Genomic DNA, 25,838 nt, shown 5'->3' on the forward strand with positions numbered 1-25,838 from the left:
ATAATAAGTCATAATTATATTAAATTTATAGTTTTTTCTTTGTTAAAAATAAAAACAAACTCAACTCACGATAAAAGAACGGTTTTGTGTTATGCCACTAAAGTCTTGTGAAAGTAATTACCCTTTTATTGATGGTACAGTGCACATCAGCTTAAAGAAATTGGTTAATTTTGTATATTATATTTTCATTCTAAAAACAAGTTGAATTTGAATAAAAACAAAAGTGGAATATGCAAATTCATCAAATATATCACAATTCAGAAATATGACGTTATGTTTCACGTAAGTTGTCAAATCAACAGAAATTTAAAGATAACTGTTTTTGTATGGCTTTGTATACATTGTATTCTTTTGAGGTAACATATTTTGACGTCTTGTCGTTTTATCTCATTTGTTTTATTTTTGAAGAGAGCAGGATCGAGACACGGTAATGAAACTTCCAAATATTTCACTGTTAAGGAATCCAATGTGAACACATTCAATAAATCAAAAAATTACAGTGTCATATTATTGATCCAACATTTTTGTTCGCTTTTAACTTTTTCGTATCTGAACAAAAATGAATATTTCACTTTGACGTTTCATCCCTTTTATGTTTTAACACGGTGTTCACATTTGGCTTTTGATGTTTTAATATTTTATCTCGTTATCATTAATTTATTACCTCTGTCTTTCTTCTCACCAAAAGTGAGTGACATAAAATGATGAAGTCAAAATAAGTTCCATCAAAAGAGTCCAATATAAACTCCCTTCGATGTGAATATCGCCTTAAGTATGAAAATGTACTTCTTTGCAATGTGCTTTTTGAAAGATGTCAAATACTAATTCTTCATAGCAATGTGTACTGTAGGTTGGCTCATTCTTATAACATGAAATATTTAATTTGTTCTTATAATTTGTAGGCCTACCGCTTATGCTTATTCACTCAAAAAAACAATATGACAAATTTTTAGAAAATGAGAGTTCCTCAGATGTCAATTTTAAAGAAAAAGTAAGTGACTTAGAACTGGTAAGTTTTTTTTAAATGATTTTATGATTGGAAGAAATGTCAAATAATGAGAATTTCCAAGCAATGATTGTTAGACGTCATTGCTATCATCCCTTTGAATTGTTTGAGCTTCTTAAATTGCTCCTCGTTGCAATCTGTCATATATAAAATGGGTGTGAAACGTCAAACACACCAAATTGTTGTCTAATCTGAATGCAATTTGTTATAATATGAACCTAAATGAGATCAAAATTAAAACCTAAAAGCCGACAAAGTCTTTAAAAATTGCACGCAAACTTCAAATAAATTCATCAAGTGAATTAAAAAAGCAACAACAAATAAATCTATTGAAAATGAATTAAGTGGCTGCTTCGCTTTAAAACGAATAAATTGCATCTTCAACGCTTTGACAATAATAAAGCAGCAGAATATTGTTGATATTGTTTGAAAATGACAATAACGTGATAAACTGACAGATCACTGCCATAAACACTGTTAAGTCGCTATAATTCTAATTCATTCTTTCTCATTTGCGGTATCGGTCTCTCGGACTCGGTCTTGGTTATCCACCGCCTCCGGCTATAGCCGTGCCAGCCGGTCAAGTGCAATGGAAGCCCGTGGCTAGCTAAACAATAAATATTCATATTCCTGCACAATCCACATTCGTATTGTGATTGTTGATGGAAATAAGTTCTCTGTTGAATCATCGCATCTTCTCGTGTGATGCGGATTGACTGATGTCCGTGAACTTGAATGCCGGCAGTCAGTGGCACCCTATAGTTACGCGGAAACATTTATAATTTAATGTTTTTTTTTCTTTCTGATTGTACCTACTCATTATTTGTTTCAATGATAAGAATTTAAATGTTCCTATAAACTAATCATATACAGTTTATGGTACTTTTTCTTTATTACCGGATGGAATTTCAACAAAATTTGTTTCCCTATGTCGCTGATTAATTCTTGAGTAATTTTTTGTATTAAAGTTTACTTAAGATATCAAAGCATGAATAATTGATTATTAAGACTGTTTGAGATTCAAGATTCAGAATTTAGCGTTTTGTGCTTAGTGTAGACATCAGCCAGTGGTCATACAAGAAACTCTGTCAGTTGTGTGTCCTTTTTCTAACTAGAGTTCTCTATTGCTGTTATGTCAAAAATAATTATTTAAATGTCATTTATACGAATAATTAGAATTTATGAGAATCGTTTCTGGGGTTTCCACGGGTAAAATAAATCAATTTATTCTATATCTAGATCTGTCAAAACACATTTTTTCCCTGTTTTTGCTTTCCATGGGGCAAACAAATTGATTTATTTCAATAAATATAATTTAAGATCGAACCAGTATAAAAGTGTTCATATATGCGTTTCACCCTGATGTAATGGTTGGTTCATCAGAATATGACCATTACACCTTGTCTTGACGCATATTTTCCCTAATAAATCGAGATTCCATATAATCCGAGCTACATAGAGCTACTGTGAATTATATAGTTGCTACAAGTCTTCAAAGAAGATAAATTGTAGCTATTTTTATTGCCTTGCTATGGGACTTTTGATGAGCCCAACCATTGCATCAGGGCGAAACGCATATATGAACACTTTTATGCTGGTTATGCAACAATCTTGAAGTTTAAGAGCGATAATAACTTACGGTTGCTAAGAAACAGATAACAAGAAAATCTAAAATTACCAATAAGTGACGTCTCATATTTATCATTTGATTTTCTTAACAAAACAAACAATGTCAATACTCCAGCCTAATTTTTCGTTATAGTAAACAATAACCACGAATAATTGACTAAACTTAAAAGTTAAAACAATTTCGATTTCGCCTCCGTGCAATAATCAAAATTAAAGCTTACTTAAATATTTGACCAAGCTCCAAATATTTCCCCGTACCTATAACTATTTTCTTAGTCAGATTAAGGGCCAGTTTCCGCTTAATTTTTATTGTTGAAAAACTCAACTACAAACGCTAAATTAAATATTACTCCACGGCTTGGACTGTCATTTTGACAGCAATTCAAGCAAAAGAGTTAAGATTTGTTGTGATGTAATGTAATGGCAATATTTTTTGTAAAGAAGTAGGAAAGAAAGTACTTTTTTTTAATTTTTAATAGTGTTCCTGTTTCATATATATCCATTATTTTGGCAAAAAAACAATATTTGAAAAGGGCTAGATCAACAAGTTTGACGAATACTGTTTGCTTTATTCTTTCGGTCATGTCTTCTAAGACTAAGACTCTATTGATGTCTTCAATATTTGAATTGTACGAAACCATTTCAAAACTTAACTTTTGTTAAAAACAAATATTTGTTTTGTTTTACAAATATTACTTTTTGACAGCGAATGTAGTAGAAAATGTAATAGAAGGCTTAAACACTTTTTCATTGTGGTTCTTACTATACTCGCAAATTAACTCGCTTTCAAAATATCAATTCCTACTCTCACCTCCCCGGGGTGAATATCGGGTGCCAAGTACCTCAACTGGAGATTGCGTTTTAACCCCAGAGGAAAGTTGTTAGCGGTAGCAAACAAAAGAGGGGGGGAAGGTGTTTCCACTAAGGCACCTGCCCTTATCAAGACGGCAGTGGACGAATCCTCGAGATGGGATCAAAGGTGGCGTCTACAGTTCCAGTAAGGTTAAACTACTTAGTGAACACCTTATAGGGCTTCTTCGACATATTTGGAACCCAGGCCTGTAAGGAGCGCTTTATCCGGATTCCCTTCCTTGGAGTTATACTAAGGATCTGGCCCTCCAGGTTGGGGGTTGTGCCGTCGGGGTGACTTCCTGGCCACGTAAAAATACTTTAAGTTTCGAAGCACCAACAAGCCTCGGATACGGACGGATTCAATGTTGACAACCCACGCAAACGAAATAAGGACTACGAACTTCGGATATGTACGTGGAATGTTAGGTCCCTTAACAGACCACGTGCAGCCGAACAATTAGCGGAAGCCCTAAACTGCTGCAAGGCAGATATAACAGCCATCCAAGAAGTGCAATGGGATGGACCGAGCAAACGCAAACTAAAAGACTGCGATATATACTACTATAGGCTCAGGCAAAAAGTCTTGAGTTTCAACAGTGTGAGCGAGCGCATCACGACAATCCGCATCAAGGCTAAATTCACCAACATAAGCCTAATATGCGCGCATGCCCCAACAGAGGAGAAAGATGAAGACACCAAAGACATATTCTTCGAGCTCTTGGACAAGACATATGAGCAGTGCCCTAGCTACGACATTAAAATCGTCTTAGGAGATTTTAATGCCAAGCTAGGAAGAGAAGACATCTTTGGTGGCATAATCGGGAGATACAGCCTGCACGACACCACCTCCGACAACGGATTCAGGCTGATCGATTTCGCTGCGGGGCGAGACGTTCTGGTAGCTAGTACACAGTTCACGCATCTTAATATCCACAAGGGGATCTGGAAATCTCCTGATCAATCAACCGTCAACCAGATTGACCACATTGCGATCGACGCACTACACTTCTTCAGTATCCAGGATATCCGAACATTCCGAGAGGCCAACATTGACTCGGACCACTACCTCGTTGTAGCCAAGGTACGGCTACGGATATCCCGAAATAAGCCAAAACAAGGCAGTACTGTAAGAAGATTTGACGTTAGACGGCTAAAATAGCAAGAGACTGGCATGTCCTTTTCCGATCGAGAGTATAAAAACCTCTTAAGGAGTCCTATGCTGCCTGCATTAATCATTGAAAACCAGTGCCAACATTGCCTTGCAGCCATCAGAGATGCCGCCTTTGAAGTGATAGGTTTCACACGGCCACAGCAACGAAACCCTCGGTTTGACGACGAAAGCTTGCAAGCGAAACAACAAGCACACATGCACAGAAGGACCAGAAGAGGAGAGAGGAACACCGGCTTCTTAGACGGAAAAAAAGAGAGCATGAGAAGCGCGCGATCGAGGAAAAAGAGGGATGTCACAACAGGAATGAGGTTCGTAAATTTTACCAAAAGGTAAAAAAAACCTCCCAAATGTACCAGCCACTAATCAAAGCCTGTTAAGACGATCAGGGGAACATCGTAGTAGAACCGCAGTCTATGTTGAGAACATGGAAAGACCACTCCTCCAAATTATATAACGGCGATGACGAACCAAATTCCGCTGTAAGGGAGATAGAAATACTCAACCTTGGCGACGCAAATCAACAATTCCGCCTACCCGACCTTGACGAAGAGAAGATAGCTATATCTAAACTTAAGTCAAACAAAGCTGCTGGAACTGACGGAATCGCTGCCGAACTGTTCAAAGCAGCAGGCGATGACTTGGTAGGGAACATGCACCAACTAATCTGCAAAATATGATCGCAGCTTAGTGTGCCTGATACATAAGAAAGGGGCCCTCTAAATTGCGCCAACTACAGAGGCATTAGTCTCCTTAACATTGCATATAAGATCCTTTCTACCGTATTATGTTAACGTCTGAAGAACTTCGTCAACAACCTGATAGGTCCTGATCAGTGTGGCTTCAGACTAGGAAATTCCACTATCCACCAAATATTCACACTACGGCAGATCTTGGAAAAAACCCAGCAACTTCAAATCGATACCCACCATCTCTTTATCGAATTTAAAGCCACGTATGACAGCATCCATAGGGAAGAGCTCTGCAGAGCAATGTCTAGTTTTGGCATTCCTGTCAAACTTATCCGTTTGTGCAGTATGACGATGGAGAATGCACGCTGCTCTATCAAAATTGGAAAAGATCTCACCGATGCATTTGATGTCAAAAAAGTTTTAGACAAGGCGATGCACTATCATGCGACTTCTTCAACATCGATCTGGAAAGAATTGTGCAAAACTCAACCGTCAACTCTAGAGGCACAATCTTCCAAAGGTCCGTCCAATTACTCGAGGTAGTTTAGAAATTTGTCTACCTAGGCACCGCTATAAACACAGACAATGACAGCAGCGCTGAAATCAAACGAAGAATAATTCTTGCAAATCGCTGCTTCTTTGGACCTAGAAGGCAATGGAGATGTAAAGTCCTCTTTTGAGCATCTAAAATCACCATCTATAAGACACTCATCATCCCGGTTCTCATTTATGGCGCTGAGGCCTGGACCCTGCCTAAGAAAGATGAGAACGTCTTAGGATGCTTCGAGAGAAAAATTCTTGGGGTGATTTTTGGTCCCGTACGCATAGATGAAGAATGGAGGAGAAGATATAACGACGAACTGTACGGGCTGTACAGCGACACTGAACTAGGTAGCAGAATTAAAGTCCAACGGCTTAGATGGCTAGATGGTAGAGCGAATGGACATCAACGCTCCAGCCCGGAATCCAATCCCGAGGGACGGCGCAGTAGAGGAAGACCGCGACTCAGCTACCTAGGGACCGAGCTGGATGGAGACGCATGTTGTTAGAGGCCAAGTTCCACCCCGGACTGTAACGTCACCTTAAAGTAAGTAAGTAAATTCTAGTGACGTTAATTTCGACGCTTATAATTCAATAACATTTTGAAAGATCCCCACAAAAATTATTTTTCCATCATGACCTAACGTAACATGACAATTGTGACAGTTGATTTTGCACCAAATTTGTGTGACAGTTATGTTTTTGTAGCAGTTTTTCTTGCCGCACGTTTAAAACGAACATAATTTTAAATGCTAAATAGAAAAACTTTGCGAATCTCAAAACAAAACTATTTCCGAAGTCGTTTATAATACGAATTTATATTTGGTTACTTTTAAAGTAGATTTATTGAAATATATATACAAAAAACTTTAATTTTATCGATATTATGTCAAGTTGTTCTAACTTTGATAAAGTTTAGTCCAAATTATCTTTTTTTCTCAGGCATTATTTTATTTTATTTTATTTTATTTTGTTAAAACCAATGTGTACCAACTTCTAGAAATCAGCTTTAGTTTCCTTACACAAAGTCAAAATACTAAAGCATCTTACACCACATTAGCTACGAACTGTGAACTGCGAAATGTGGATGTTCGCATATTTTGACTTTTCTTTCACATGATCAATTGTCAAATTGTCAATTTATAATTATATTTTTCAACAAACAAAACAAGAGTAGTATAATTTTGACGTTAAGTTAAGCGCCAACAATTTATTCATTCCACTGAGGATGGTATGTGGAACGCGAATAGAGTTTGACAGTTCGTAGCAACCTCACTGCAATTTGTTACTACCAAATTGTTTTTACAAAATTGCCTTGTTTTAGAGAACTAAATGCAAATTTTATTATCCTAACATAAGTGTCAGTTGGTTTCTTATAATTTAAATGTGTTTTTGTTTGAAATTGACTTTTTGAAATGTGTAAAATCACGTTTGTTTGTCCATTCATTCATTCGTTGTTCACTCTTATGTGCAAGGCCTTCAAGTGACAATATTATCAGACAAAATTGTAAGACATTTGGGACAGATCTGTCAATATTCAGATAATTGTAAGACATTTGGGACAGATCTGTCACTGAACAAATGCAGTTATATTTTTTTTGTATAACATTACACTAATTACAAATTTATTACGAGTTTGAAGATCTACTCACTTGCTGAAATGTTTTTTAGCACAATGTCAATCTTGGGCTTAAATATTTTCAAAAACACACTGCAAACTTGTTTTTTTTGTTTCAACACATGATATTTTTAAAGCTTTTACTTTTAACTTCAACATTTCATCATTCAAAATTCCCTTTACTCTTATATTTTTAAAAATGAAGTGTCAACACTGTAAAATTATAGTAAACAATAAAAGATAATTTCCTTTCATTATAGCGACTTGTCAGTGTCTTATAATTATCCTATACAACTTTCTATCAATTATGCCAGATCATCTTTAGTTAAAATAAATCTACTTTATGTTTTAATGACACCTATAACTTATCTATAAAATAAAATTATAATGTTTACTCAAAAAGAATACTAAATCTTTATGGGTTCTTAGAGATAAACTTTTATTTACATGTCTGATTTTTAAAAGACTTCAATCTGAATATATTCAAAATTTTATAGCTAACTTTATAGCAGTTTCTTTTTGTACCGTGTAGTAAGTTATATGAATATATCAACACTGTCAGTCGGTGACACTACTATAATTAACGGTTGTCCAAAGCCACCCGATTCGATTGTCATTATCGGCTCAACTATGATTAAGTTGTGGCGCTAGCCAACGCTCGGCTACAACTTGTTGCTTAAGCTTTTCTGTCAGAAATCACTCGTTAACTCACTTTGAGTGAGACTGCCCTTTCCATAAATTCTGAAGGTTGGTTATGGAAAAAATAACGAATGAGTGAGTGAAATATGATTCAACGTCGCGTCGAATGATCACGATTATACTCTAGCCCCTATAAACGAACCACATCAAGTCGAGCTTCTGTGAAGTAAAGGTTGATCGGTAGTCGCCGATCTGTTAACTTTATTTTTATGTGCTTTATTGTTTTGAGGCTCTTCTAACGTCTCGCCGCATCAATAACTCCGCCATCACCGTCGCGTCGTCGTCGGCTGTCCGTTTGTCATCTGTCAGTGACGTTTATAATTACGGGTGTTTGATCTATTGGCGCATCTGTCAAATTTTTATAAGTAACCTTGCCTCAATCTTCTAACCGTTATCCTTGAAAAGCATTTTTGTGACGTGAAGAAATTATTATTATTTTTTGTATTCAAAACACATATCATTCGGATTTCCGTATCGGAATGCTAAATACGGAGTATTGTTAATATACAGTAAGACAGTCAATAATTAATTTTGTTGTTGTTATAATTCTCGAAGTGAAGTACGAACAAACAAAGTAACAAACTATGGTTAGCAGTACGCTGAAGATAACTGAAAAACCGGTAAGAGAAGGTATTCTTTTGATAGTTATATGCGCGGTAATTTCCGTTAATTACCTACAAGACACAACACAAGATGATGGCTGCGATATGTCAGTTGTCAGTTGAACAAGTTGAGAAAGTGATGAAAGGTTTATATTGATGTGACAGAGAAATTTGTGTCAATCGATTTGTTCAATAAAACCTTACCTATGCCTAATTGTTTGCTAAAAATGGAGAGATTTCTTTTTCTGCGCTTTTAAGATCTTCAAATGTTGTTTCTTTGGAGTTTTCCAAGTTTAGAAAACTGCCTTAAGAAAACAAGGCCAAGGTCGATTAGGAATTTTGGCAATTCAAGTCACATTAAAAACAAAATATATATATTATAAAAATTTAGTATACAATCAATTTTTGACAGGGTTCATTGTGACTGTGTGACTTTTATGCGATTTGAATACGTGTACCATAAATTGCTTTTTTATGGTTAAACAATATAAAATAAAAAACGATAACAAAGTTGATTGTCTCTGTTTCGCGGTCTTCATGATCAATGCAAACGTGATTGTCGTACAAAAATACTATTTTTTTTAAATATTTCTTTTTGTTTTTAATTTATTTAACAAAAAAGAAGACAAACAAACAAAAATGTCTTATGTAAATATTTTTTATTTTGGTCATTAAACACACTTTTGTGTTATTTTTTTTAAACAACTTGAATACACACATTTACCTGGTAAATGTCAGGCCCGTGTATACTTAGAGTTACATGGAAATACCATGTTGCAGCTTCATTGCATGGAATGTCTGTCATAATATGGAATGATGAAATTTTTAAGATTATTTTATTTATAATTTTTATTTTTATTAATTTGACACGCGTCTTTTTACCGCACGCGTCTGATTTCTAAAAAAGTGTAATCTTATCAAAACTTGAGACTAATCTTCAGATGTGATGTTTTATTTTTATGAAGCTTCGCAGTGCTCCCATAAAAATATATATCGGGTGTTTTTTTCTTAGCTTGAGCGATTTGTATGATAATACGAAGCAGAAATATTGTTGAAATGAGTTTTTATATTTTAATAATATTTTTGGGGTGTGTTGGCACGGATTAGGAATTACAAGAAAGCCCATTAAATCAGTGCGAGTTTTTACTACTTTTCCCAATTAATTGGAAAACGGTTACTAGTCCCATAAAGAGTATTTGCAAGATGTAAAGTCGCACCAACGAGTCCCCAAGATAAGAAAAAAGTCACCAAATTGATTTATCCATACATTGACAGTTAAGCGCTCTGTATGACAGGGAGCGCTATCTTGTTGGAAACAAATGTATTCATATTTAGCTGACCAAATTTTATAAACAAAAAAGACGCTCAGATGCAACCCACACTGATAACTTCTGTCTGTCAATTTGTCTTGCTTAAAAGTTTGAAGGTTTTTGTGTGTGGTTAAAAAAGTCGTTAGTTGAATTATTCTAAAAAAAATTAAAATTACCAACAATATTTTTCATATAAAGAAATAGTTTAGTTTGAAAAAATAAGTCGAAAAAATTTGTTTACCAATTTTAGTAGCAATTCTTAAATTTTTACAAATTGGATGAATGAAATTAATTTAAGAGATATCAAGAACCGAATATCAATTTTTACCAAATTTGCTTTGTATTTCTTGTAGATTTTATTTTGTAAACAATATTTTCTGTGAAACAAAAGAGTTTGAAGAGAATATTTTTAATTTTGAAAAGCTATTTGAGTCGAAAGTAAATTTTTAAAAAGTTTTTGTATTGTTTTATTTGTTAGGTTTTTATTTTTTGTAAAAAAACTGTCAATTCGATTTTTCTTAACATTTTACTGAATGATGACAACAATATTTTTTAAAAGATAAAAACAGTTTAAAGCCAATATCTAAAAGTTTTGAAAAGATATTTGAGTCGAAAATCAATATTTACCAACTTTTATTATTTTTTTGCTTAGGTTTTTATTTTTTGTCAAAAAACTGTTAATTCGATTTTTCTCAAAATTTTTCTGATTATTGAAAACAATATTTCTTTTGTTAAAAATAGTTGGGAGCCATAATTTCAAGTTTTTGAAAAGATATTTGAGTCGAAAATGTATTTTTACCAACTTTTGTTAAATTTTCATTTAAGTTTTTATTCTTTGTAAGAAAACTGTCGATTCGATTTTTCTCAAAACTTAAATAAATGGTGACAACAATATTTTTGAGAAGATGAAAGTAGTTTTAAGAAACTATCTCAATGTTTTGAAAAGATATTTGAGTCGAAAGTCAATTTGTACCCAGTTTTATTTATTTTTTGTTTAGGGCTTTTATTTTTTGTTAAAAAAACTGTCAATTCGAGTTTCTTCAAAATTTTTCACAAAATTGAAAACAATATTTTTAATAAGTAAAAATTAGTTTGAAGCTATAATCTCAAAGCGTTGAAAAGATATTTGAGTCGAAAATCTATTTTTACTAACTTTTGCTAAATTTTCTTTTAAGTTTTTATTTTTTGTAAGAAAACTGTCAATTCGATTTTTGTCAAATTTTTTTCAGAATATTGGAAACAATATTTCTTATAAGTTAAAATTAGTTTGAAGCCATAATTACAAATTTTTGAAGAGATATTTCCGTCGAAATTCAATTTTTACCAACTATGAGTAATGTTTTTTTAGGTTTTTTTATTTTTTATAAAAAGTACTGTCAATTCGATTTTTCTCAAAATTTACCAGATGTTAAATTGTTTTGGAGATAAAATAATTTTGTATTCATAAAATTTTCGAGGTGACAATTTTTTTCAGTTTTTGAGATTTTTAAAAAAAATATATTTGTTTGGTATCACGTTACAATATATTATATAAAATTTAATTCAAGTCTCTAGCTTTTTTGGTTCGTAAGATATTTAGGGTAAACCAACATTTTCACCTTTTTTTTTTTAGACTGCTATGGTAAAAAACCACCCACGCAATTTTCTCGAGAGCCCTTTCTGCATCTTTCTGCCTTATTATTTATATAACAAAATTTATTTGAAATCGATATCTCTTCTGGTTCTTGAGCTATGTACAACAAAAACAAACGTCGCGAACGTACGGACGTACTCACGTACGGACATACGGACGCACGTACGTACGAACATACGTACACACGCACGCACAAACATCTTTCTAAAACTCTTTTATTTCGACTCTACTGACCTTGAAACTTCGAGAAATGTCAAAATTTTCAATTTCACATATCGAACCCATTACAATAACTTCCTATGGGAAGTTAGAAATCAGCATGGCACGATTTAGTTCTCGACTCATCGTTGCAGCAGCTTCTTTCTCATTCTGAAAGAATTGAAAGGGCTACTGATGACGCCACCAGTGAAACCCGCATCAAACTTCAAATTTTAGGTGGTTCGTTAATGGCTTGAAGATTGTCTTTGTCTCATATAAACATTCAACTAGAAATGGACAAAATTGTTTTTCTTAAATTAAATTTCAACAATTTTTTCTTCATTAATTTACATTAAGCGATTCATAGACGTACCAAATACTAAACCTTACTGAATAGAAATGTCAACTCAGTTTGACATTCTCAACTATCAAATCTTGGACAACAACTATTAAAACCTCGTCATAGTAACTTCACATTACACCAGAAAATTAAGTAAGTTTTAGACAGAAGGACTGTTATGTAAATTTGACATTTCTCGACATTTTAAATTTAAGATTTCAACCCAGATACAGACATGTGCTGGTACCAAGAAAAAAATCATTTTAATTTCGATTATCTCCTAAACTGTCAATAAAATCTAGTGAGTGTTTTTTTATTAAAATAATAATAAAATAAAAAGGAGAAATTAAAAATTTGGTTTGTACTGAAAATAAATCAAATAACACTTTTAATATAAATAATAATACTATGATAATTTTATCCAACGCAAAATAACATCTTTGACATCTATTTCTATAACGAAAAGAGGTATTAATGGCTACGTTCAATATCGTGTTAGATTGGGTGTCTTGGATAGGTGGATTTTTAGATACCTTGCTGAACGAGTTGGATAGCTGTCAAAAAATAAAAATGACTTTCAGCTTTTCACAAAAAGCAGAGAAACATGTTAGCTTCGAAGTCAAAAGAGTTGTAAGATAAAACATTTAATGGATAATTCGACTGATTCGTTGGACGAAGATGAATTGATAGGTGCGTAACAATTTAATAAATAAGTAAGTTTTGAAGTTTAAAAGAATAGATAATAATTACCTTCTAAAATTCGGAGGCAAATAGCTATTATGTACAGAATATCCTCAAATACAACTTCAACTAACATTTTGTAGTTTTTTGTTTACCAACAAATACAAAAAGCTGAAATCAATTTTCAAATTTCTTGAAATTCAATCATGTGTTGAATCAGCTGTTCTGTCAGATACCTACAAACCCCAGAAATTTTGGATACCTTTGGACTCCTTTTTTGACATGTCAGCTGTTTTTGATCAGCTGTTATTTTACACGTAAAACACAAACAAAAAGGTATCCGGATACCCTATCTGTCTGAGATTGAACGCAGCCAGTGAGTTTTTGACATTTATACTATGGCAGAAATGTCAAATCCTTTTTTCTATTCAAGTTTTAAAAAGTAAAATATGGAAAAAATATCCTGGTTTGGTTTCGTTATTATATTATAATATAAAATTTAATTTACTCGTAAGTCTCTAGCGTCATTGGTTCGTGAGATATTTAGGGTTAGCCAAAATGTTCACCATTTTTTTAAACCGTTATGGTAAAAAAAACAGCCACTCAATGTTTTTAAAAGACCTTTCTGCCTTATTATCTGTATAACAAAATTTATTTGAAGTCGATATCACTTCTGGTTTTTGAGCTATGGAAAGAAAGCTCCAGGTTCCTTCATGCCTATAATTTAAAATCGTAAATTTACTCATTACTATAAATGACCCCATCAATAAAACAGATTCAGATTCCTGATGTTTCAATTTTTACTGATGGATGGCTGCATTCATGCGACAAATTGTTGATTCCAAAAAAATTACAATATTAGAATTTGACGGAATTGCGTTTCATAAAAAGAAACATTTTTAACAAACATACTGAAGTTGATCATATTCGAAAATTAAATTCTGTTGCAATAATTTGTGCTTTCGCCTTTAGGTTAATGATTTTTCGAACATACCCTTCATACAATTTTTAAAAGTGAATTCTGGAATTTGACAGTTATTCACAAATTTGAAAAGCAGGATCTAAAACTAAATACGCAGCCAATAATTGTTTGCTGCCTTGTCTAAAGACGCTAGATCTCTGCGTTATACTTCTGTTGGATAAAGTCAAAATGTTAAAAAACGGATTGTGAAAAGCGAACATTACGAATGTTTCTCATCTTTGTAATTCAGAGTATTTTAATATGTTTTCTCCCGTTTAGTTAACGGGTGGTTATAAAATTCTTAAAAGGTTCATCCAAATTAAGGCCTTAGCAAGTGAAACTTTTTCGGAATGGTCATTTGACTAAACCGTAAATAAGAATACAAATGCTTAATCTCCCTATCCGGAACAAACATGTAGGACCGCCCTAGAATATTACATTTTAGGTGTCAATAGTGAAATTGTCTTTCCTACAAATTTACAAATGTCAAAAAACTATAAACAGTTGTGACCATTTGCAAAAATTTTAAAGTGAAAAGTCGAAACCCGAACTTATTAAAGTTGCCAGCAGATTCTCTGACTTTTTTTTAAAAATGCCTCATGTCAAGCTAACAAATTAACTGATTGACTGGAAAAAAAAATTAATTTTTATATTTAAAAGTTATAAACGAACAACCTTTAGCAAATAATAAAACTTGTATGGAAAAGTCACAAAGAAAACATTGAAATATTTTAAGTTTAATTTTTGTTTTTTTTCCACAAAATATCATGGTTTTGTTTTAGTGTTATCGAAACAACTGACAGCTGTTAGGTATGGTGGAGAACTGGAATTTACAGTTTTTTTATAACTTTTTACGTCATCTTAGAATCATTTGACAACTCTAAGTAAAGTTCAACGAATAAACTTTTTATAAACTTACTTTGATAGATCTTTAACGAATGGTGACTTTTTTTACCGACCAAGAGTTAGTTCTGCGAACTTTGACAGCAAATTTTCACCATTTTAGTCGTGACGTCTTACAATTTCTTCTCGAATGTCAAACAATTAAATCTTCAAAAGTGACAGCTGCCACAAATATTGTCATATTCACTATTATTTTCGTTTCCAAATGATGAACCAATATAAAAATAACAACTTACAAAACTTAAATTAAAACAAATTTTGAGTATTCCCTGCTTAAATTGAATGACGTGGACTCACAATTTTTTGACCCTAAAGTGAATCTATCGATTATTATCATTTATGTTTTAATTGTTTTTGGCATTTACCGGACACAAGATAAAACAAACTACAAACCACGAACTCTAAAACAATCGTCACAATATTATAAGAATAGACACATTTTTGTTTATTGATTTGGTGGTAATAATTATTTATTAGATCTTGAGCCCTTGAATCTTGTCAAATTTGATGATAGGGGGACGATGCAAAGAGAATATGAAATTGAAATGGTGTCATGACAAATTTAGATTGTACATTATATATTATTTACACTTGTTTAAATAACCTATATATTATTTGATCAGATGTGAATAATAGAGCATCTAGAAAAGAATAGAAAAAGAAAGGAATTTGACAGATTTCAAGATGTATTTGAATATCTTTTTATATGTCATGCATAGATTGTGATTCAGCATAAGAAAGTTGAAAGAGGCATAGGATTCGGAAGGCTTTACGGCACACAATGCAACTCTCTCTCATTCAAGCGGGATAATACTTTATAAAAGCTGTTTGACATGTGGAGTGAAATCATATAAAGGGATGATTTATTTGTGGCTGCGTTCTATCTCAGACAGATAGGGTATCCGGATACCGTTAGTGTTTTACGCGTTTAATAACAGCTGATCAAAAACAGCTGAGATGTCAAAATCCAAAGGTATCCAAGAATTTCTATGGTATGTAGATTGTAGGTATCTGACAGAACAGCTGATTCAACACATGGTTGAATTTCAAGAAACTTGAAAATTGATTTCAGCTTTTTGTATTATTTGGTAAACAAAAAGACACACAATGTTAGTTGAAGTTGTATTTGAGAATGTTCTGTACATAATAGACTATGAAGAAGCTATTTGCTTCTAAATTTTAGAAGGTAATTATGATCTGTTTTTTAAAACTTCAAAATTGACTTATTTCAATTGTCAATTCATCTACGTCCAACGAATCAGTTGAATTATCCATTAAATGTTTTATCTTACAACAATTTTGACTTCGAAGCTTAAATGTTTCTCTGTGAACAGCTGAAAGTTTTTTTTATTTTTTGACAGCTATCTCAATACAAATATTTAACAAGCTGATGGCTTTGTTGTTAATGCTTTCATAATATATATTATTTATAATTTTACATTACACTTAATACTGTAAATAGATATAAAAATAAAATAAAACAAGCTACGTATCTAAAACGTATGCACCTATCAAAGATACCCTATCCAACTTATTAAAAAACGAATGTGTTTGGTTTTTGCATGATCTTACGCACACGTTCACATATTAAGTACTACGTAGAATGTAGGGAAAATGAAAATGTCAGCCTAAAATGTCACTAGTTGAATATTTGTATTAATTTTAAGTCCCAACATTTTACGAGCTTTATCTAATTTTTTTGAAATATACAATTTTTGTACACTACAATATTGATTATCTTCGCTGGGATTTACAATGATTCAACTATCCACAAAATACAAAAAAAGAAATATGCAACAATTGTAATTTATTTTTATCATAGTTTTGAATCATTCATTGACATTTTGTTTACATGTGAGCTTTTGTATAAACATTCTTGTCAAACAGGTTTCACTTGTACGTATTTTACCCGTAAATGAAGTAGAAGCAATTTTATTTTTGCAACAATAAACAAAAGCCCATCAACAAAATATCTCATTGTTTAGCAAAATTCTCATAGTTCCGCCTTTAAGCCACGTTCATACTAACACGTGTTATTTTTGCATAAAACTATACGAAAAACCAAAACAAAAATAGGTAAGAAACACAATTTTCAAACATTGATCCAAGTCGTCAAAAGTTTTATTTACCGCCAGCCGCTTTCGCATGCACCAGCACCACCGCCGCCGCGCCGTCCACCAGCCCAACATAAACTGCTCTGGCTCTCTATGTCAAGGATGGTCGTTGGAACAGTTTCCCATCAGGTGTAGTTGTATACCTTACCTACCTTACCTTACTTACAAAAGCTAAGCACTGAAACAGCTGCGTGCTGGTTTATTACGAAATCAAAATCCATAAGCTTATAGTCTAGGAAAATAAGATATCTTTTTATATCATTTCTTCAACAAATTTGAATTTTGGTGGACAGCTTGTTTTATACTTTCTTAACATTCTATAAACAGTCTTCTAATTTTGGAGTGGAGGAAGGGGTGTAAAAGAGAACCGAGTACACTTTTTTGGAAAGTACTTAAAAAACTATGACAAAATATTTTAAACGATTTAGTAAAGTTTTTTCCATTTTTAGCAATTTACTTAGCATAATTTATCTTATTTTAAGCTATTTTAACATCTTACTTTTTCTTAACAATTTGCTGACGCTAAAGTCATGGTATTGCTAATTTAACTTTAAGCACTTTGCCAAATTCATATGATATCATATGAGTAGATGGAATGGTCCAGTCAACTGTGGGAATTCCAACTAATAAGTCCGCGTTTAAGCATAGTTGCTTTGTTTATTTTCTCGAGCTGTCACTTTTTAGACAAGTTGGGATTCTCGTTTTTTTATTAAAAGGTAATTACCAATTTACTAGTTAACGAAGGTTTAAAATTTTGTACACCCTTAGTAAATCGCTAAATATCTAGCAAATTTTTACCTAGTCAATTGGTTAACTCTGAACAATAGGTTCTTTAAAATGTTGTTCTTTCTTTCCACTCTCAGCTCATGGTTAAAATTAAAGTCGAGAGGCTTCTATCATAGACAGGGTGATTTGATATTCAAAAAAGAGGCTGAGATGCGACCCACACTGATAACTTCCCACCCAGTCTGTCGATTTGTCTTGCCTAAAAGTTTGTAGGGTCGGGTTAAAAAAGGTGTTTGTTAAATTATTCTTAAAAATTTTAAAACAATATTTTTCATATAAAGAAAAAGTTTGGTTTGAAAATCTAGTTTTGTTAAACGGATTTTTAATCGAAAACAAATTGTTACCAATTTTAGCAACATTTCTTAAATATTTACATATTGAATGAATTAAATTGATTTGAGATCTATCGAGAACCGAAACTTAATTTTTACTAAATATGCGTACTATTTCTTGTAAATTTTACTTTTTTTTACGAAAAAACGGACTATTGGATTTTTATTAAAAAAAACTTCTGAATATCGAAAAATATTTTCTGTGAAATGAAAAAGTTTAAAGACAATATTTTTAATTTTTAAAGGCTATTTAAATCGAAAGTAATTTTTAAAAAGTTTTAGTATTGTTTTTCTGTTAGGTTTTTATTTTTTGTAAGAAAATTGTCACTCGGATTTTTATCCAAATTTGAATGAATGTTGACAACAATAGTTTTTAAAAGATAAAAGTAGTTTAAAGTTAATATCTCAAAGTTTTGAAAATATATTTGAGTCGAAAATCAATTTTTACCAACTTTGAGTAATGTTTTTTTTTAGGTTTTTATTTTTATAAAAAAACTGTCCATTCGATTTTTCTCAAAATTTTACCAGATACCATCAAATTAATTTTTCTTTGCACAAAATCATTTTGGAGATAAAATCATTTTGTATTCGAAAAATTTTCGAGGTGACCAATTTTTTTTTCAAGTTTTTTTTGATTTATAAACAAAATTGACTTTTTGGGTATCACAGTACATTGACTTTGTTTGGTATCACAATACAATGTATAATATAAAATTTAATTCAACTCTCTAGCGTTTTTGGTTCGTAAGAATTTTAGGTTTAACCAAAATGTACACCTTTTTGTTAAACTGTTATGGTAGAAAAACCGCCTACACAATTTTCTTGAGAGCCCTTTCTGCATCTTTCTGCTTTATTATCTGTATAACAAGATTTATTTGATGTCGATATCTGTTCTGGTTCTTGAGCTATGGACAACGAAAAAAACGTCGCGAACGTACGAAAATGAAACGTCGAACGTAAAACGTCGAGAAATGTCAAAATTTTCAATTTGACAAATCGGACCCATTGCAATAACTTCCTATCGGAAGTTAAAAAGGTGATATAACCGTTTACTAAAGTGAAAATAACGGAATTTAGAAATGTTCCCCATCCATATGTCATCTGTACAATTTTTTTCATAAGAGTAGTGGATGGAATGGTCCAGTCAACTGTTGGGAATTCCAACTAATAAGTCCGCGTTTAAGCGTAGTTGTTTTGTTTATTTTTACGAACTGTCACTTTTTATACATGTTTGGATGCTCGTTTTTAACGTTTTTAACTAGTAAATTGTTAAAACTCTTGACAATAGGTTCTTTAATATTTTGAGCCTTATTTGTTTGTGTTTTTTAAAAGTTGTAATTTCACTTTAAGCTCTAGATCTATCTTAGGTTGATATTCACATATTATGTATTTAGACTTTATGTGTCGTTTGCACTAGTGGTAAAGCTTTATTGTTTTTACTAAATCTCTCTATTCTATTACAATTTCAATTCTTCGTTAAAAATCAGAAGGAAATGATCAAACAAATTAAAAGAAATAACTCTAACTTATTTTCTTAGTTTAATAGTAAAGACATTCAAGCTAACTTGGATTTCGTTATGTTGAGATTCGTCAAGCTGGGCTAAGTTAGGTTTGTAAGTTATATTGGAGCTTTCAGGGTGAAAAATTAAAAAAGGTCGTCTTCTTGATCCGCGTTTTATTCTAATAGGTATTGCTCTAAAATGAGCAATACATCAAAGATTTATATTAAAGCTCTAAAATGAGCAATACATCATGAATGATAAACTGTCGTTAAGTTCGATTAAAAAGCTTGAAGTGCAAAAAGGTGCAAGAGTGAAAAGAGCTTTGATTTGTACACTTGCCAATGCATAAGAAAGATTTATATTAAAGCTAGAGCACTACATAAATGGTTATGACCGCTCTCCAAAGAAAAGAAAGGTATTTAAGATATCACAGAAAAAGACCAAGTTTTCCACCATCTTGGCGAAGAAACATCTCTGATATTCTATAACTAAAGAACTAATTGACGTACATAGTGTCATTAATATAGGACTTAATACGAAATTGTATTGGCTGCAGTGAGTTTTCGGACTATTTTGTGAAAAAATAATCTTCTTAAAAGTTACTAATGAAAAAAAAGAAAAAATAAGTTTTCAATATGGCGGCGATCCCCTGGTGGTCTTATTTCGAAACTTGGTTTTCTAATGCAATATAATTTTCCAGACATAACAGAAAAAACTTAAGTTTTATAAGAAATTCGAAGAAATTGCAACTCTTTTCCCACCCTTTTCGCTGGTTCAAGAAGTGAGAACTTTGTGGAGAGTGTTAAAGACGTAGAAATTAATCTCTCCATCAAATCCCAGCATCAAATATTCCTAGACTATAAGCTGTGCTTAAAACCGAAAATATTTGCACATATATCAATTGAAACTCACTTATAGATTGTAGCCTTCCCGTCCCACACTAGATTAACTCTATAAAAGCTCAAAACATGAGTGAGATACAAAAAAGAAACATCAACAAAAATGTCAATAAAAATTAAGTAGGCGTACAATTTTTTATTTTCTCAAAATTTCATTCAACAAATCACCTGCGAATTGTGGTTTACAAATTCCAATAAGTTTAAAAAAAAACAAAGCTGCTCTTTATTTACATAACAATTTAAAAACAGACTTTTACTATTATGCAAAAATAAAAAAGGAAAAAATAGTAATTATTGTCGCAAATGAAAGTCATTTCATCGATTCGATATGGAAGTTACGCAGGTAAGAAAAGACTTAAACCCACGGCAACATCAGTGTTGTTTAAATTATCTGGTTTCAGTCAAGCGGGTGATTTGAAACTTGTGACTGTTTTCAGAAAACTAGACCAATCCAATACAAGATCGAGATTCTTCGATCGAGCACAGTGTGATTCGGTTTTCAAATGTTTTATTCTTATGTTGTCTTCTTTTAAAAACCTGTGAAAGAATTTTAAGGGACCAGTTGAAGCAATCATTATAATTTTATTTTGACAGGTCGTTAGAGCTGTCATTGAAAATGTCTGTAACTTAATACAATTTTTCTGTTTAAGTTTGAGGTGAAATAATTGAAAGCAAAACTGTCTGTTGGGAAAAAGAGACACAATGGACATTCTTGAGTGGAAAGAACTATTCTGTTCCGAATTATGAAACAAGAGAGTCAAGGTCCAACTATAATATACTCAACCGATCTTAAGCCAGCTAAAGGGAACGAACCAATACGCAGCCTTATATGTCACTAACCATAATAGACATTCTGCTCAGTTTCGTTAAATTTCGCTAACTTTCGTCCAACTACGCAAATGCCATTTAAATGGCTCGAGCTTAAGCAAAAGTCAAATTTTTCTTAAGTAACTTGAATCCATTATGGTTACTTTTTGTTTTGACGATAACTTCTGATAACTTTTCGTTCGGTTTTGACATTAGCCTACTTTTGGTGAAGTTTATTATAGTTGGGCCATTAGCTGTTTATTGAAAACGTTTTCATCATAAGGGGCCAGCTGTAGCAATCATTACAATTTGTTTGACAGATCGCTTAAAGTGATTATCGAATATGTCTGTCATTAAACAAAGTTTTCTTGTTTAAATTTGAGGTCAAATAAGTCCTAAGTGAAACGATTCTGTTCCAAATTATAAAATAAGAACGTTATCATCATAAGGGACCAGTTATAGCTATCATTGACTTTCATCATTGAAACCACTCATTTCTAATAATTTTGACAGGTCTTTTATTGTTATCGTTGAAAATGTCTGTCATTCTGACAGAAAGGAAAACTCATATGTCAAAAGTTTTAGAACTAAGCCATCTGTCTCTTGTTTACCACACGATAACAAAGATCAACTTTTTTACTCCATTATCTCGGACATTTAATTTCCAGCTCATAGAGCGGGTGGTTCCAAGTAGGCTCTGAAAACACAACTTGACAGCTGTCTGAGCTAGAAACTAACCACATAGTTCCAATTGACAGCTCAGTTCTCTGGTCACGCGAGCTGCAAACAATTGCAGCATCTTATGAAGTTTTTTGAGATTTTTTAGTGTTTTCATAAAAACCCAAATTCCTGAGGCTGCCAATATTGACATCGCCAAAAACGGGCGCGGGTTAACAATTTGGGAATTTGATGCTTATAAGATCGTCTGTGGTATGACCTGTGCGGGCATGGTGCGATATTCTTTTAGTTCAATAAAAACGAAGTCCGTAAACATGGCTCTACTACACCCATCGTTGAACGAAACATAGTTTTTAACCTCATTTTCCAATGAAGCCACCACTCCAATCCATAATCCCCGCCAAACTGTCACTGTCAATCTGTAATTGCGAATCTCTAACGAAGCGGATTGGTCGTGCGTATTCATTTGCTTAGGCAATTGAACGGTTTGTCCAACAATTTTTTTTTTTAAACAACGTTTTTAGCAACGTTGTTCGTTTGGAATGACAGCTGTTAGTGTCAAACTAACCTATGATTGAAACCGCTAGATGGCTCACCTGTACATATTTCATGTCAAGGAAAAACCTTGCAGTTTTAAAATTTTGTTAAGACCACATAGATATTGTTAGTGTCTCGTAGAGAGATGGTTAGGACATAGAAGTTTTATGCCATGCATTAAGGTTCATCCCATGTATTTTCAGCTAAGCGTTTTTTTCTTGGAAACGCGTAGTCCTTTCCATTCTGTAAGAGCGAATGTCTTAAATTCAATTAATGTTCTTGCCTCGTTTAAATAATTTTAATTATTTTTTTTTCATTCCAGCAAGGAACCCTCAAATACCCTAAATCTGTAGGGTTTATTATTGGAAATGAATTTTGCGAAAGGTTTAATTACTATGGCATGCGAAGTAAGTTCAATTTTAAATACCAGCCAGTCTCAAAAATTTTATAACATTCTTTTAACTCTTAGCAATTTTGGTGCTATATCTAACGGACAAATTGAAATATGGAGAAGATCAAGCGACGGTGCTGTTCCATGTGTTTACAAGTTTGGTCTATGTATTCCCACTGATTGGAGCGGTCTTGGCTGATAGCTGGCTTGGAAGATTCAAGACAATATGGTATTTATCGGTGGTTTATACTTTTGGAGCTGTGGTGATTGCATTGGGAGCTGTACCACCGATCAATTTGCCAGTGAAGTGAGTTTACATAAATTTGGTATAAAATCAGAAATGACTCGAATCGAATTCATGATTTCTTATTTGCAGAGAGGCAACTGTGATAGGTCTTCTCCTCATAGCCACAGGGACCGGTGGTATAAAGCCTTGCGTGTCAGCTTTTGGTGGTGATCAATTCAAGATTCCCGAACAAGCTAAGCAGTTGGCTACTTTCTTTTCATTGTTCTACTTCGCCATCAACGCCGGGTCCCTCATTTCGACAACAATTACTCCAATTCTTCGGGCTGATGTCCATTGTTTTGGCGACAAGGACTGCTTCTCGTTGGCATTCAGTGTTCCAGCCGTTTTGATGGTTTTGTCATTGATTATCTTCATCGCTGGAAAGCGTTTGTATGTCATTAAACCTCCATCGGGCAATATGATTCTGGGCGTGTCGCAATGTGTATCCCAGGCCATAAGAGGTCGTTTTAGAGAAGGCAAGAAAACGCCCAGTATCCATTGGTTGGATTATGCAGAGGGCAAATGTAGCAGAAAACTAATCGAAGATACTAAATCTTTGCTAAAAATTCTGGTTCTTTATCTGCCACTCCCTGTATTTTGGGCTCTATTCGATCAGCAAGGGTCTCGTTGGACCTTTCAGGCTACCAGAATGGTTGGTGATGTCGGGGGTTTCACTATCAAACCAGATCAAATGCAAGTCATCAATCCATTGTTGATTTTGGGATTTATTCCGCTCTTCAACTATGTCGTTTATCCCATACTGAGTGTAGTTGGAATAAGGAGACCTCTACAGAAGTTAACTCTGGGTGGATTGCTAGCGGCAGCTGCATTTTTAATGTCAGCCTTTGTGGAATTCAAACTAGAAGCTATGGATCCTAAGATACCAGGACCCCAAGAAGCTCAATTGAGAATCTACAATGGGATGCCATGCAACTATGACTTTATGACAACTGTGCCATTTAAGGGAAATTTCTCTGTGCCATCGATGGGAGTGTTTGAGGATAAGGATTTAATAGTGGCCAATTCCATGGCCTATAATTATTCAGCTTCTTCCAAAGATGCAATCAAATGCCCTCCACTGACAGGAGAATTTAATCTTAATCCAGGAAAAGCAATGAGCTATTTTGTTGGAAATAATAAAGTTCGAGAATTCGAAGATTCTCCCGGAAAGCCTAAATCAGGAGAATCTGCATTAAGAGTATTGTTGAATGTTCCTAAAGAAGAAGATCGATCATTCGTGATTAGAGGCTCTGATTTGTCAATGAACATTAACAAAACCCAAACAGACATGCTGCATATTCCTGCTGGATTTTATACTTTGACAGTTGATGGCAACGAAGTGACATCACTGATGTGTCATATTGGAGGCGTTACAGTCATTACGGTCGAAGGGAGCCAAGTTAGTGGATACGTAAGTAATAATGGATAATTGTATGGATTCACATTTACAAAATAATATTTAATCTAATTTTGTAGAATACTTCGTCATACACTCTTGTGGAATCTAATTCTTTACACATAATGTGGCAATTGCCACAATACTTTGTGATGACAGCTGCTGAGGTTATGTTCTCAGTGACAGGCTTGGAATTCTCATTTACTCAGGCTCCAGCGAGTATGAAATCTGTTCTTCAAGCCTGCTGGCTTTTGACAGTTGCAATTGGCAATATTTTAGTCGTGATCATAGCTAAACTTAAATTCTTCGATTCACAGGTGAGGTATTAAAGCGTAGTACACACTATAGATCTAAGGTGACAGTTAACGATCAACAAATTGTCAAATAATATCAAACTGTCAGACTGATAAAATGTGCTACGCTCTACAATTACCACATAAGACCAAGATAATCAATTTTGACATTTCAGGCTCAAGAATTCATACTTTTCGCCGCATTTATGGTTGCTGATATGCTAATTTTTATCGTCTTGGCCATGCGGTTCAAGTATGTGGACCAAACCGATGATTCCGATTTCGAGGAAGACCCTGGACACAAAAATCGATCAAATAATTTGGAATCTCAAGGACCCAGAAATGAAATTGGTCACTCGAATCGAGCCTTCGAGTCAGACAAGTAGTGGAATTGATCGAATCTTATTGTATTAGGGGCAATGTTACTTAGGAATTTTATTTTAGCAATTTGTTCTCATTGTAATTTGTTTTTTATTTTTTTTTAGTTTTTGTAAATTTATATTTTTTCTGTAGATATCGATATTTTTTGTTTTCAAAATTACTTTTGTAAATAATTATAGTTTGTTTAGTAATTTCTAATATTAAATATAATTTTTATTTATATAAAGTATAGGTTGTATGAGATAAGATTTTTATCATATAAAATTATAGTATCACTTGAAAGTATTTTAGCAGTTAATTGTGATTATACAGGTTATAAGCTGAGGCTTAATTTGCCTTTTAAAAAAAAATAAATACTTTTGAGGTCATATGAGAAATTTGTTGTCATTTAAAATGTTGATTTACACTTTTAAAAGCTGAAACGATGAAGAGGGTCTTTATGAAAAAACATATTTTCTTCGCTGTCATTGAAAAGTCCTTAAAGCATATTCATTATGACATTTCATAGTTCTATTTTTCTGGATTCCACTCAAACCATGCGACAGCTAACAAGAGTCCAACGTTTATTTTTGTACCGGATGAAGTTTACTCTATAGCAAAGAAT

At 33.1% G+C, this 25,838-nt stretch overlaps 1 protein-coding gene across 2 annotated transcripts; it reads left to right on the forward strand.

Annotated features, from left to right (window-relative positions):
* Positions 1 to 25,612, forward strand: LOC129948571 (peptide transporter family 1-like). Of its 2 annotated transcripts, XM_056059676.1 has the most exons (7): positions 1 to 113; positions 903 to 991; positions 22,810 to 22,894; positions 22,957 to 23,185; positions 23,255 to 24,575; positions 24,641 to 24,877; positions 25,030 to 25,612. In XM_056059676.1, the coding sequence occupies exons 1-7, from the start codon at positions 92 to 94 to the stop codon at positions 25,237 to 25,239; spliced, it is 2,193 nt and encodes a 730-aa protein (XP_055915651.1). In that variant the 5' UTR covers positions 1 to 91; the 3' UTR covers positions 25,240 to 25,612. The 2 variants fall into 2 exon arrangements, with proteins under 2 accessions (XP_055915651.1, XP_055915652.1); XM_056059677.1 differs by lacking the exons at positions 1 to 113; positions 903 to 991 and adding an exon at positions 8,341 to 8,824.
* Positions 25,613 to 25,838: the final 226 nt, after the last annotated feature.

This window comes from Eupeodes corollae, chromosome 2 (assembly GCF_945859685.1).
Source record: "Eupeodes corollae chromosome 2, idEupCoro1.1, whole genome shotgun sequence".
Classification (NCBI taxonomy): domain Eukaryota; kingdom Metazoa; phylum Arthropoda; class Insecta; order Diptera; family Syrphidae; genus Eupeodes; species Eupeodes corollae.